The sequence below is a fragment of the Thunnus thynnus genome, chromosome 11, assembly GCF_963924715.1.
Source record: "Thunnus thynnus chromosome 11, fThuThy2.1, whole genome shotgun sequence".
Classification (NCBI taxonomy): domain Eukaryota; kingdom Metazoa; phylum Chordata; class Actinopteri; order Scombriformes; family Scombridae; genus Thunnus; species Thunnus thynnus.
The window spans coordinates 3354630-3370413 of record NC_089527.1 but is presented as its reverse complement, the minus strand read 5'-3'; the positions used below and the strand labels follow the sequence as shown (position 1 = coordinate 3370413).

Here is a 15784-nt window from a genome sequence, read left to right as displayed (position 1 = left end):
TATAAAAAAGCTGTACAGGAGGAGGAAAACCCTGCAGGTAAAAGTGACATTTTCACAGTCAGCACTTCTCAGCCGGACAATCCAAGGATGAGTGAAAAGAGAGGACGATATTAAAATATTTAATTAACCTCTGCAAACTTGCACAAACATGAAGCTCCAGGTAACAGCTGGCTGGATGAATAACGCATGTTTACCCTCAGGATGTGACGCTCCATGCCTTAAGGATCTTAAGTGCGCGCTTAACATGCGGCCGGTGTTGCACAGCCGCCAAGTCCAGGCGGTTTAACGAGGACGTTGGTCCTGAATGGAGTGTGACGTGCTGAGCTGTTGACTTAATTAATGGGACACTCATAAAGCACGAGGCGCTGAGACAAAACGCCATCTCCACATTTATCAGAACGAGAATGGATCACTGTCGGCCACAAGATATGCATGCAGAGCTGTGTGGCCAGGAGAAGGCCATCTATCTGTATCACACACACACACACACACACACACACACACACACACACACACACACACACACAGGCTCTGTCTGTCTTATTGTCTCTCAGTGGTGGAAGAAGTATTCAGATCCTTTACTGCAGTAAAAGTACCAAAACAGCAATATAGAAATACTCCATTACAAGTAAAAGTCCTGCATGAAGAATCCTACTACAGTAAAAGTACATAAGTATTATGAGCTTGATGTAGTTAAAGTATTACAGTAAAAGTACATAAGTATTATGAGCTTGATGTAGTTAAAGTATTGCAGTAAAAGTAGTGGTTTGGTCCCTCTGACTGATATATTATTATATATGACATCATTAGATTATTAATAGTGAAGCATCAGTGTTAGAGCAGCATGTTACTGTTGTAGCTGCTGGAGGTGGAGCTAGTTTACACTACTTTATATACAGTTAGCTAGTTTAGTCCAGTGGTTCCCAACCTAGGGGTCGGGCCCCTCCAAAGGGTCAGCAGATAAATCTGAGGGGTGGTGAGATGATTAATGGGAGAGGAAAGAAGAAAAAACAAAGTTCTGATACACAAATCTGTTTTCAGTTTTTGGACTTTTTCTCTAATCTTTGATTTTTGCTGAAATATTGGATCATTTGAACATTTATTGAAATGTGAGAAGTGGACGTATTAAATGTAGTAGAGTGGAAGTATAAAGTAGCATCAAATGGAAATACTCTGATAAAGTACAAGTACTGGAATAAATTAGTAACATTAACTCAAACCTACATCCTGCTGTTCAGTAACATTTTTTCCTGATCACATGAAAGATTTGGCCTCAGTTCCACAAAATCCCAAACCAGCATAGAAAACATATAATTTATTGAAATTATTGATCATACTGGAATACGAAGACATATAGAAACATTTTTGCAACACTGGATGGACACTGGTTACTTGTGGCCTACAGCCTATATGGGTCCACTCATTTTTATTTCTTTTTGAATAAATATATACATAAGTGCTTATAGACTGCATATATCTTCGTGAGACACACTTTCAAGCAAAAAAAAAAAAAAAAAAAAAAAAAATAGCATCACGTCACACAGCAATGTCCTCTGTATACAGGGTGGTCATCAAGGCGTGTTCAGTTCAGCTTCAATACACCCCTGAACAGGTCCATTAATAACCTCAACTCCACAAAATACACAAAGAGAAAACGCAACAACACCTGCACTGCGAATATAGACAGTGAATCCATCATGTGAAGGCGGTTAATCTGTAGCAGAGTCTCTTATTTTTCTCACAACAATGGAGGAAAACAAATCTGGGGCTGTTATTTTTGCAGAATTATTAGTTGAATTTTTGATCGTAATAATTTCACTTATTTCCAAAGCTGAACAAACCGTTTCAGGAGGGTCCTTGAACGCGCCATGGTGGAGATAAAGAAAATCAGCAAAGCGTGTGAAGCTGTTGTGGAAATAAGTGGAATCATTTCATCCTTGCGGGTAAAAAAAACATAATAATCCATATAATTTAAAAAGAAAAGTTAGGTTTTAAAACTAAATATGAGGCTATAAGTGGCATCTTCCTCTTGTCGGTCTGATTAACTGTGTAGCTTAAATTAAACTGGAGTTTATTTCTGTCATCGCAGTTCTGGGATGGAGTGGTGAGAGTATCCCACATTAGTCCGGGTACAAAAGGAAACCGGAAAACGTGCTGTATTTGTTGTTATTTCCGCCGTGCGCCTTCCCGCCGTCCAGCTTCACATAAATCTCGTCCCCGGAGTCCAGATGCAGGACGACGCTGTTGCTGGCGTAGTCGTAGTTCTGGTCGGCGTCCTGAGCTATGGCGCTGGCTCGGACCTGCAAATGAACAGAGAGCGATTTGACCCAGCAGTATCACCCCTCCACCCACACCCACACCCACATCCACCCTCCCCGCGAACAACCACATGTTTTATTTACAGCAGGACAGACCGAACAATAAACTCCACCTCACCATGAAGCGCGTGTTTCTACATTTACCGACCAAACTGGATAAAATAAAGAACCAACATCGACACCACAGTGGATGATCTTGAGTGCGTAATTGCTCTCCGCGGCTCTCTCGCGCGTTGGAGAGCTGATCCACGCACGACGGAAGAACCGTAATTCATTTATGTTTAACGCACACAACACACCGGGAGAATATTTACCTGTCCGTTTTTGCACAGGTCTGCCCACATGCTCGTCCCGTCTCCTCCGCGCATCAGCACATGATAGGTGAAGTAGTAAATCCCAGACACTTGGCACGTGAACTTGCCGGTTGTGGGGTCGTAGTGGTTCCCCAGGTTCGTGATAATGTCGTCAAACCTCAACACTTCATATCCCTCGTGAGGGTTTTTCAGACCCACATAAAACGCGATCTTTGACCCGCCAACAGCAGAGCCCGGCTCTCCGCCGGTCTCGGTCCGCGCTGTGCCCAATACTCCGGGGTGCCCCGTCTTTCCTGAACTTCCTCTATCCCCCGGAGGCCCTCTCGGACCGGGTGGGCCCGGTTCGCCTGGCGGACCCCTCGGCCCGGGTTTCCCCGGCCGACCCGGCTCACCTCTAGTCCCTTGAACAAAAGTGGGAGAAGGGATGGCGCTCAGGTCCTGCATGACCTCCAGAGCCGTGGCGCTCGGTTTGGGGTTGTACGGGTCACAGATCATCCGGCAGGTGCCCATCATCTCGTAGTGCGCATCGGTCTTGGAAGTTTGGACCAGAAGAGGAATCGCGATGATGAGAGCCAAAACCATGACGATGCCAACCACAGCGGCGACGATTCTCTTCCTCTGGAGAGTCCGAGAAACAAGCGCTAAAAAGTCCGTTTTACTTTGGGACGTAATGGTGGAAGGCGGTGAGAGCGCTAACAGTCCAGCAGAAAGAGAGAGGACCAACAGAGAGCCGCTCAGTCTCAGGATAAAGGGGACAAGAGAGAGAGAAACAAGCCCGTAACCTCCAGCCCGGTTCAGCCTGCAGCGTTTAGTTGACTGTGTCACTCGGCTTCACACAGCTGACAGGGGAAATATTCGTTTTGGCATGGCGGGACGCGGCGGATCTCCGAGCAGAAAGAGGCTTCCAGCGGTTTTTGTTCGTCTGCAACAAGCGAGAAGAGTCGAGACCGCTGACGTAACGAGTTCAGGGCAAAGCCTGTTGCAATTTGGATTAAGACTGCAACAATAATCATGCCATCTTTATGTATGAATTATAAATCCCTCTGCATAGCTTCAAGGGAATAGGATCAGGAAGCATTACTGACACTTTAGCAGACTGTGAGACATTTCCTCTCTTATCTCATCTCCTTTAGAGAAAATCATCTAAATGCTGGCTGTGTCTTTGAGAGGAGGGGCTGAATAAATTAATTCAGATGGAGCTGTTCAAAAGTACAGTTACTGAACTTTAATTCACATTGAGATTGAGATTGAGATCACTTTTTCAAGACAGACCTGAGAAGAGAGAGCAAACATTCAATAAACAATAAGCCAATCAACAAAGAATCAATACAAACAATTACAAGAGCTTTAAAATCTCCTTATGAGGGATGAAAGAATCGAATTAAATCTAACAGGTGCAGAGTACCTGAAACCAGTTCTGCCCAGATTAGTGCGTATATATGAGATATCTACTGGGTCATGTTTCTGTGATTCAAATAATTATGAGACAAGATGTGAATCAGTTTGGAAGCTTTAACAGCTTTATAGGCAAAGATCATGAGACGATTATTTCTTCTTGAGGAACAATTAACATGAGAAGGTGTGACAGCAATGTTCTTCACTTTAGACCAGCGGAGGAAGAAGTATTCAGATCCTTTACTTAAGTAAAAGTACCAACACAGCAATGTAAAAATACTCCATTACAAGTAAAAGTCCTACATGAAGTAAAAGTACATAAGTATTATGAGCTTGATGTAGTTAAAGTATTGCAGTAAAAGTACATAAGTATTATGAGCTTGATGTAGTTAAAGTATTGCAGTAAAAGTACATAAGTATTATGAGCTTGATGTAGTTAAAGTATTGCAGTAAAAGTAGTGGTTTGGTCCCTCTGACTGATATATTATTATATATGACATCATTAGATTATTAATAGTGAAGCATCAGTGTTAGAGCAGCATGTTACTGTTGTAGCTGCTGGAGGTGGAGCTAGTTTACACTACTTTATATACAGTTAGCTAATTTAGTCCAGTGGTTCCCAACCTAGGGGTCGGGCCCCTCCAAAGGGTCAGCAGATAAATCTGAGGGGTGGTGAGATGATTAATGGGAGAGGAAAGAAGAAAAAACAAAGTTCTGATACACAAATCTGTTTTCAGTTTTTGGACTTTTTCTCTAATCTTTGATTTTTGCTGAAATATTGGATCATTTGAACATTTATTGAAATGAAAGCATGTGAGAAGTTTAGAGGGAAAAATCACTATTTGGTGGAGCTGTTAACAACTCATAGACATGTGAAATGTGACCCCGACTACACACTGCTTTTGGATTCTGGGTTTTATAAAGCACAGACGAATGATGTCGTCCTGCTGATTACTGCCGATAGCAGCGCCTGATTAGAAAACGCTCTTATGGGTCATTCTGGAGTCAAATGGTCAAACGACCTATTTGGTCATTTAATTTGGAGTACTTGTTGCCCAAATCCCACTTTTTTTTGTACTGTATTTGCTACTTTATTTATCTGTTTTAAACAATGTCGTTTGTTGATTTTGATGATGTGTATATATATGTGGACAGATTTCCTCATTCAGAGGAGGAGGCTGGATGGAGGCTATAACCCAACAGTGGACTTTGCTGCAGGAGACGCTGTTTCTCTCCTTTTTCCAACCATCAGTCGGGACAGTTTTTTGAAGCCATGCTGATGAAAGTGGCCTAGCTTTAAGGATACAGTAACTTTAACTCACCACATGTTTCTCTAACCTTAACAAAGTGATCATTTTAACCCAAACCATGATCTCTAAACCTAACCAGACCTGAACCACAGCGTCATCACATCATAAAACATCATTATTGTTTAACAGTGATGTGTGACGGTTTACAGTACAGACAGATGATGTCGTCCTGCTGATTACTGCTGATTAGAAAACGCTCCTATGTGTCGTTCTGGAGTCACATGATCAAACCACGTATTTGGTCGTTCAATTTGGAGGACATGTTGGAGTTCAGTCAAGTGACATGAGACAATTTCAAGTATCTTCAACTATCAGTGACGATAGGGTTCGAACATCAGTCTCTCATGTTAAGTTGCCTTATGTACTTTTACTGCAATACTTTAACTACATCAAGCTCATAATCATGAATACAGCAAACCTTTGTGTTCTTACTGTGTTTCCTTAAAGTCCAACTGATAGCAAATCACTTTCTTTTTGTCCGCTACAGCACACGTATCTGCTCTGTGACTCACATGTCGTGTGTTCTTTGAGAAAGAAATCAGAAGGCCAAGGGGCGCGAGTCTAGAACTCTACGTAGATTTGTATTAATATGGCTCCGTACTTCATTTCAACTGTATATTTGAATATTTGTAATGAGAAGAAATACAGGATGTATATACTGTCTATACAGTCAGGAAGCATTTTATTAGGAACACCTGTGCATTCCACACCTTCTACATTTTCAGTTTTTGTTGACATTGTCAGAAAGGTGATAATTCTACTTCTGTGTTTATTATTGAGGTCGTAGTGGGCGGTGTTGGTGTACTGGAGTGCATTATATTGACAAGTGTTCCCGATATTTTGTCCACCCCATTAACATATGTGAGGGGAGACAATATATTATGATTCTCATGATTCTTCTACATTATGAGTTGTTGAAATTGGAATCAGCATTGCTGCACATGTTATTATATATTATTTATTTAAATACTTGGTTAAAAAAAAAAAAGTTATTTTCATACATCACCTGATTTACTCCCTTGCCTCTGTCGGCCACTAGAGGACGCTGTCACACGGAAGTAAATATATGTCTCTAGGGGAACTTCCTGAGGCGTCTGATTCTGATGGTTTTCGATTAAACTACAGTGGCTAAAATCTGTTTTACAGCTCGTCGTCAAGAAGAACAAGAAGAAGATCAGATCTCCTTTATTGTTCCTGATATTGTTACAGTTCCTGCGGTAGTTTCATACCGGATGGAAGAAAGTCTGGACTCATTTCTTCTTAAATACAAAAAGGAAACTGATACTTGTTGTTGTGCCTTTTGTGAAACCAGCACTGAAACACCTGCATCTGTTCTGGTCTGAAGTTCTCAACGTTATTCTAATGTATTTTTTCATGACTTCTTTCTTTTAAAGATTTTTTTTTTGATTATCAAAAAGAAGATGAAGGCACATTAAAACAACAAATCTTATTTTCATTTTTGCTAAATTTTGCATATATAAATGTAAATTCAATAAGTCGAGGCCCCTCCTGCTTGTTCTTAAAATAGAGCTGAGGAGATACTTTGACTCTATTTAATTTCCAAAAATCTGTATTATTGATCTGTTATTAATGTCATGTCTGTCCTTTAAGATGTGTTGTTTTGTAACATGTGGTTTGTTTAATAAAGTATGGGGAAAAAAAACAAAAAACAAAAAGGAAAAATGCTCTGACTCGATTACAAATTGATCCTGTTAAATTTGAACCCAAAACAAGACAATAATCAGGTGTCCTGTGACCCTGCTAGAGGTCAGGCTGCGGTGAAAAGTTTGCTCTTGTTTCAATCATGTGCAGCCTGCAGCTCCAACACCTCACTGGTGGCCAAATGCATGCTGGGAGCTGGCATACACAGGGAGGAGATCCCTTTGTGTGTTTGCCATTCATTGGCTTGATTCCTGACAGATCTGACATCATCTGGCTTCTGGTTTCAAACTAATTCAAGCTCAGGGGTCCCTCTCCGGAGGACACCACAGGCCCCTGGAAGCCCCCCTCTGCCCTGCACCACCACCTTCAGCTTCTGGGTGAGACAGTTGGGGCCATCTAAAAGTTGGCTGGTGCCCATTTTCTGTTCACCTAATCTGATACAGAAGCACGACTTGCTTTCTGTTGGCGGGATCAGCTAATCCTTATCTCCACAGATCCGGGATTTAGCTTCTCCTCATATCCCCTTGTCTCAGCAGGCTAAGCTAGCAGCTAACAAAGCGCCCATGTCGATTCCCAGGAGCTCCTCCACCCTGCAGATGAATGCCACACACACACAAACACGCACATGCACACACATACGCACACAGCGCTGCAGCATGAACACAATCCATGCAGACAAGTGCACACAAACAGGAAGCCACAGAGCCCCCACAGTGTTTCCACATTCCCCGGTGGGCACAAATGAAATCATTTTGTTGGTGATTAGCATCCGTGTGGATTTGAGAAAAAAGCTAAAATAAAAACAGATTCACTCTCAGCTTGATTTTTTAAATTGAATAATGCATATTCATTTTGTGTTTGTGTGTGTGTGCGTATACTAAAGTATTCCCCGTGGTAAACAAGGCCTGTGGTGGCTATGGGCAACGTGCACTTTGCCCACCCAATCAAAAGTTAAGAAATTTTTTTATTTGTTTAGCCAATGGAGAAATAGCACAGAAAATACCAGTAGCTACTGTTTCTAACTTCTGATTGGGTAGACAGCCTACAGCCCGCCTCCCAAGTCGCCCACTGCCTACCTCCTCTTCTCGTCCTGTTCAGGCACAAACACACAGAGCTCTGAAGCTGACCCCTCCGCTGCACAGTGTCTCTCAGAGCATGCCAAAGGGGAGGGGTGTTGCTATGACAACTATGAACTCTGATGGCTCAGACTGCACACACACACACACTCACAGGTCAAGGCAAAGCAAGTAAAAGCACACACATGGTCCCACTGCTGGTGAAAAATCACACACTTGAACTCATAAGCTGCTCTAACTCGTGTATGAATTGGAACAAATTAGAGTTCTAAATGTTAGTTTAACTTTAGTTAAGCTTTTGTTTACTATGCATATTTTTGTTTGGATCATGTACAGTAATCTCAGAGAGAGGAGATGCTTTGCACCGGATTTGGCAGTCCATTTGCATCAACTCAAATTTATTTGATGAAGAGAGGGACAAACTGAGGAGAATGATCTATGTCTGGCAGACCTCTACCAAAGTCCTCCCCCCAGCAGAGGAGAATAGTTCCCCACCGATCAGTGATTACTGATGGCTTTTCAAGAAAGTTTAACCATTCTCTCCACTCATGAATCTTTATTTTACCCCCCCCCAACCACTGCCCCCGTACCCTCCCCAACCACTGCCCCCATACTCTCCACAAGCACTGCCCCCGTACCCTCCAACACCACTGCCCCCATACCCCCCGCAAACCACTGCCCCCGTGCCCTCCACAACCACTGCCCCCGTGCCCTCCAACACCACTGCCCCCGTACCCTCCAACACCACTGCCCCCGTACCCTCCGCAAACCACTGCCCCCGTACCCTCCAACACCACTGCCCCCATACTCTCCGCAAACCACTGCCCCCGTGCCCTCCACAACCACCGCCAACGTGCCCTCCACAACCACTGCCCTAAAGCAGTGCCCCCTCTCGGCTGCCTCAGCCCCACCTCCCATGGTTAGTGACTTGATTGGTGATGCACCATCCCAACCAATATCAGCCAATTACCCAAAGTGTGCATGCAGTGCTATATTACGATCATTCAATCCTGCTGCATACGACCATGGCTGGAGTTCTCTGTTCTGCGAGATACATGCTCTTCTGTTTCCCCTGTCAGAAATATGTCACTGACAATAAGAGGGATGTTGTTGCATCCGGCCACAGTCTCTGCATTTGTGTCTAAGAAACAATTGACTGTATGCTGGTAGGTAAAACACAGCTTGAAAAGAACCAATATTATGTCAAGAGCATTGGTGGTGTAGTTAAGTTTCAGTGTGTGAATGAGTTAGGGCTCCATGGAACAACAGAAACTTTAAAGTGTGACCACATCCTCCTCTGGGACAAGGAACATTTCACCCAGTGCAGTGGTGTGGCTCACTGACATGTTTTTAATAGTTTTTTGACAACAACGGAGGTCTATGACACAGAAGAATAAGAAATATTAGGCTTTGGACACACACACAATACTTTTAAGCAGATCAATTCATTGTTGGTTTGGCTCCAAACATGAGATTTTTTGACAATAAGAAAAATATAGAAAATTGTGGCCAAATCCTTTAAGTGCTCAAGACTGCAAGTGTGGGTGTTGGGATAGACCCCCTCTGTTGGCCAAAGACCTCCAATATGGCTGCCAGAGAGTGCATTGCGTCCCTCCATCTGTGCATAATGTTTGCGTCTGTGTGTGTGTTCCTCTCTGCCCAGATGTCAATGCCCCTCTATATATAGTCGACTGTGCCTCAGGTCAGACAGCCACACACTGACATACTGGCTGCAGCCTGTTTATGAAGTGGCCTGTTCATTAGATTCATATACTCTGCTGTCCGCCTCAATGACCAATGCTGTTGTCATATTTAGTGACCGTTTACATAATCAGCTTGTCACATTTCATTAAGAAAACGTTTAAATTCCTCTAAATAATATGGGGATTTTTATTTTGTTAGACTTGAGTTGTGTTTAAAAATTTAATTAAACATATCAATATTTATCAGTTGGCAAAACAATCTCACCACAAAGTGTCAGATTTTAAACATTTAAATCTGCAGCACCTGGTTGAAGTTCTTTGTCATGTTTCAGAAAAGTTCCATGATTTTTATTAAGATTCAGTCCAAAGTTCATTATATAAATACAAATTCAAGCAGCAGAATGTTGTTTTCTTCTTTCCTAGCCGATTAATGATCTCATGACCCCACCAAATTACCTTTGACCCTTTGGAAGGGGTCCTATACTACACCACTCAACAGTGAATACCAGTCCTCTTCCTTAAAAGGACAGTGATTCAAGTCTGTCTTAAAACAACAGTCAGGTGCTTGTATGAACAGTGAAAGAGGTTTTCCTCGCTGTAATCATTTCTCCTGTTCATACTGGATATTAAAAGATCCTTCAAATGTGCTTTCAATGGAAGTGATGGAGGCCAAAATCCACTGTGTGTCCACACAGTCATTTAAAAGTTGATGTGAAGCTTCTATTCAGCTTCAGCAGTCTGAGTTAGTCACATCAAGTGGATATCTGACACATTTACAGTCTTTTTAGCATCAAATTCCCTCTTTGTGTTTCCTCGGACAGTGTTTCCCTGTTGAGCTGCAGGTGGAAGTATAGTAACAAAAAGACTATAACTGTAACGTTGAAAGATATCTACTTGATTTGACTCATTTGGACGCTGAAGCTTCATATTAGCTTCAGATAATTTTTTAAATTCATTTTTGCACAGAAGGAGGACTGTGGATTTTGTCCCCCATCACTTCCATTGTAAATGCATTATGAAGGGATCTTGATCAATCAAGAAGACAACATACTTTGACCACTTCCTCTAAAGAGTCTCTGTATGGTTGTTTTGGTCCGAGGGGTGTTCCAATATACCAGTATTGACAATAACCGTGGTATTTAAAAAATGAAATACTGATATCCTGTTAATAATACACATATGATAATATTGTGTAAATAATCCAGCGCTTTTTAAAACCCCTTGATGTTCCGACGGCCCGTCCAGGGGCCGTCACACTGTTAAGTACACAATGGTAATAACTCGCGTTAGGTCTTGGTATCAAAATAGTGGCTGCACTCTGACCTTTCGATTGAAACCTCACTTGACCCAATAAGAGCTTCCATGTCCTGTTCAATTAAAGACCAAACCAATAGGAGCGGAGTCTGCCGATGACTGGTGCTTCAAATAGCCAATGAAATTCCAAAAACGACCATATTCTGCTTTGTTGTTTTTTATAAAGCCATAATATAGAAATTATGTAAATATAAAAAGTTTGCTGTGATTTACTTTTTTTGAACTGCTTGTCGACTATAACACTTGTTTTGACACTTCTGTATGCACAAAGTTTAGTTTCAACAGGGGAACAAAGCACTATAATGTGTTTATGCTTCAGTTACTCTGAAGCAGGGGTTATTTGGTTTCTCTTAATGGCCTTTTTCGGAAGATATTCTGTGGTATTGTTAATAAATTTGAACTTAGACCAGGTAAGGCTCCATGCTGTGGTGTTTTCCAGCTGATAAGTCACATCTACAGGTCATCTGCAGGAATCTGTTTGCAAAAAAACATTGAGGTGGAAATAAAAACCTTATACTTAAGTGTGTTCAAACTTCTTTACAACTTTGTACACTTATGGTTACCGACTCTCTCTCCACCTCCCTACACTCTATTCTGAGTGTGCTTCATTTGCCAGAAAAAAGGCAAAACACACAATAAACAGTTAAAGATGATTTGACTTATAGCATTTTCTTTTTCAAATTTTCTATAAATATCGTGACAATATCGTTATCATGAATTCTTTTATTCTGATATCGTGACAGCCCTAGTTCAATTACAATTGTTGTGTTCAGATCTGCCCAAACGAATCACATCAAGGAGGAAAACCAACCAGAGTGCGATTCAACTAGACTAAACACGGGAAGGCAAGTTTATTTATGTAGCACATTTCATTCACAGTGCTTTACATAAAACATTAAAAGTGCAAAAGAAACACACTACAAAAGGACACTTAAATACAATCAAAATTTCATTAAAGAGTTAAGAGAACAGAAAACAAGGACAAATTAAAAAAGGTATAAAATACAAGAATATGCAGGATAACACACTGCTTCTCCATTTACAGTTTTGACTCTGGGAACAGAAAGCAGACCTGATCCAGACGATCTGCGAGGTCTGGATGGTTCATAACATAGCAGCAGATCTGAAATGTATTTTGACCCTAAACCATTCAGTGCTTTATAAACCAACAGCAATATTTTAAAATCAATTCTTTGACAGACAGGAAGCCAGTGTAAAGATCTGAGAACTGGACTGATGTGATCCACTTTCTGAATCAGCTGCAACTGCCTGATTGATTTTTTTGGGGAACCCTGTAAAGACGGAGTAGTCAAGTCTACTGAAGATATATGGACAAGTTTTTCCAAATCCTGCTGAGACATAAGTCCTTTAATTCTTGATATATTCTTCAGGTGATAGTAGGCTGACTTTGTAATTGTCTTGATGTGGCTGTTGAAATTCAGATCCAAGTCCATGACTACACCAAGATTTCTGGCTTGATTCTTAACATTACTGATTGAAGCTGAGCGGTGACTTTTAAATCGTTCTTCCTTGGCTCTAAAAACAATTACTTCAGTTTTGTATTTGTTTAATTGAAGATAGTTCTGGCACATCCAATTGTTGATTTGTTCAATGCACTTACTCAGTGCTTGTGTTGGACCATAGTCCCCTGGTGATATGTTTATATAAATGTGTGTGTCATCTGCATAATTACAGAACAGAAGAGGCCCCAGAATGGAGCCTTGCGGAACTCCACAGGTCACTTTTGTCTGCTCAGATGTGTAATTACCTATAGACACAAAGAAGTCCCTGTCCTTTAAATAGGATTCAAACTAATTTAATACTGTGCCAGAAAGTCCCTGAGATTAGTTCCTCTGGTGCCACATTTCTTGGAACGTTTAGGTGGAAAAGAGGCATACTGTCAGATCTGCAAGTGCACCACTGACTCAACTACAGACTAGTGGCTGCTTCTGTTGCTTGCTAAAGGCCACAAAATCAGTTTGGTGTAAATTTAATCACAAGACACCCGCAGCTGAACATCAGCAGCCAAAAACTGTCTCTCACTCAACTTCTGCGTAAATGTCAGTTTGACACATTAGGCCAAGCAGTGCAACATGCTGCGGGCCAAAGCTGCAGCACGTCAAGACATCAAACACAACCACCACACCGGGAGCCAGAAGAAGTGTGTGCCTGTGTGAGTGTGAGGGAGTGAGTGAGAGAGAGAGAGAAAGAGAGAGAGAGAGCACACACAATGCAAACAAATGCTTGGTTTTGGTTACAATAAGTTGAGATGTATTAATTGGTAAAATAACCAATCACAGTGTTTGTCATGAAGATCGTGTTGCAACAGTTTTAAATGTGACCTAAGGGAAAGTCAGAGATCTTTAGGGTTGTATGAGTAGACTAATTCCTTTTCAACAAAGCAAGAAATGATCTTTGTTACTCTGAATGTCCAACATTGTTGGGTGTGGAGAACAGTATAGTGAAAGTGACAATAGTTCTTTATTGATTCACTGGCCAGAATACAATGCCTCCAGTCGATGTGCAAGATCACACACATTCTGCTGATATATTGTTTGAAGGTGTAAGTGAAATTGGACTGAGGTCAGTGTGGCCTGCAGTCGCCTGTCTGCTCAGCTGGTTGAACCCAGAGGCCTGATCTGACAAAAACAGACACAGCACCCATTTTACTGTGAAGGTCATGAAGCCATTAACGCTACTATTTTATCTTCAGTGGGAAGTCCGAGTTATTTGTTGTATTTTAAGACATCTTTCTAAAAACTCTCATCTTATAATGCTGGTTGACAAGACCCAAGAGCAGATCGAACAGTATTGCTTTTGGGCTTCTTCAAGCTGTTAGAGTGATGGCTTTTTGTCATTCAGACAGAGGTAACCTTTACATTAAACTGGATATATTCTGCTTTTTGTAATTGTCATTGATTTACTGTTTGATGTGAAACTTGGTCGAAGTTTCAAAACTTGAGGTGAACATATATACAAACGCTCCCTGTAAGACAAAGCCCAGGTTTCAGCTGCCTCAACGCTCCATTTGCAATGTTTTTTTTACTTTCCAGCTGAGATGATGTCAGCTCATTGTACATTTTCATAAACATGTGTCTGTTCTGTAATCTTTTCACTGAAATATGTTCACATTGTCCACTGTAATATTTCAGATCTGATTCAGCCCCAACATGTACGGATATATTTGATGAGTTTTCCATTTGGAGTAAAAAATGAAAAAAAAAAAAGTGAAATCCTGCTACTATAGTGTTTTTACAAGCTGGAGGAAGCTTCCTGAAGCTGACCAATCAGAGCAGAGTAGGTTTATCAGGAGGCGGGCCTTAAAGAGACAGGAGCTAAAAAATCCTGTTTCAGACAGAGGCTGAACTGAGGGGCTGCATAAAGGACCAGTACAAGATAAATAAGGAGATTTTAACTGTAAATCACGCAAAGATATTCCAGTAGAGCCCCAGAATAGAAATATAAACTTGGAAATGTGCATAATATGTCCTCTTTAATGTTCCTTATGGCTTCATTTAGATATAACAGGACATTTACTGAAGGAGACACTAATGCTCACACAATATTTGGAATCCGGTGCACAAGAGGAGCAGAGAGAGAGGCGAGTTAAAAAGCAACGGTGTATTTACGACCAGCTGAGCCGCCGGTTAGCAAAGACTTTTCCTCATCGAGTCTGGATATATCATACCAGTATGCAAGAACCAAAAAAACAAATGGCTCGCTGGAGTTTTAGATATGTTGATCAATGCAGAAGTAATGTTACCAAGGGCTGCATGCTAGCCAGAGCTGCTGCTGCTGCTGGACCAGTGAACAGTCAAAAAAACTCAGAGTCTGTCGTCTTCATTTCAGCTTGTTTTGGAAACAAGACGTGAACAATGAAGACAACAATGAAGTGAAAAACTGCAAGCAAACACTGTTTCTTTTACCTATTTTGGGCGACGAGGAACCGGGACCTAAGCGCTCGAGCTGGATCCAGCCGCATAAGTTACAGGTACTGTAACATAGTCGCTGATGTGCCGTTCTGTATTCAGAGTTACTTTTTGAAATCCAGTGTCAGTTTCAGGAACATGTTGCTGTTTGTATGACTGCTGTATGACCCCCCGTCTTCAGTTTCAGAGTTAGCTGTAGTCAGAGCCATGCTCCACTCCTCTCCAGGCAAAACAACAGCAGCCTTCAGTAGCGTTTAACTTTGGTTGTGACTTGGAGGAAGGTCGCTGCAGAGGAATGTAAATAAAAAGATGCCTTAGTCATCTTAAGCCTCCTCTAGTTGAAAGTGCCTGTAAATAAATTTTGGTATATATGGAGAGACAAGTATGTCCTGGAAGAACAAAATACACGTGCACGAGAACTAATGGAAAAATGAAGACAAAAGTAGCTACAAAGCAGCGTTCACGTTCATTCGTATCTGTGTGTTTGCCTCAAGAAAAGAGTGGAGCTACAAAGAGAGAGAGGAGGATGATTATGTGTTTGCCTTTAGCTACATCACTGACTGAATCTCTGCTTGAGACAGAGGGTTTGCTCTTTAATTTGCTTCTGTCTCTTTTATGTCTTTTCGGTAAAATGATGTTTCCCTTTTCTCTCTGGAGACACACTAACTAACAGAGCTGCAGCCAAATGACGTATTCTGCCAGATTTATATTGGGTCTATAAGATAGTTACCTTCCTCCAGGCCAAGATCAATGCTGTGACATT

General features: G+C 41.5%; 1 protein-coding gene across 1 annotated transcript; it reads right to left on the bottom strand.

Annotated features, from left to right (window-relative positions):
- Positions 1–1298: 1298 nt before the first annotated feature.
- On the bottom strand, positions 1299–3456 carry c1ql2 (complement component 1, q subcomponent-like 2). Its single transcript, XM_067602812.1, has 2 exons — positions 2633–3456; positions 1299–2300 (listed from the first exon to the last, which is right to left on the bottom strand). Exons 1-2 carry the CDS (start codon positions 3212–3214, stop codon positions 2121–2123), a joined length of 762 nt encoding a protein of 253 aa, XP_067458913.1. The 5' UTR covers positions 3215–3456; the 3' UTR covers positions 1299–2120.
- Positions 3457–15784: the final 12328 nt, after the last annotated feature.

Coding starts and splice junctions, on each gene's coding strand:
- c1ql2 (XM_067602812.1), bottom strand. CDS start 3,214: ATGGTTTTGGCTCTCATCATCGCGATTCCTCTTCTGGTCCAAACTTCC. Junction 2,301..2,632: donor ACCTGTGCAAAAACGGACAG/GTAAATATTCTC, acceptor GTTCATTTGCAG/GTCCGAGCCAGCGCCATAGC.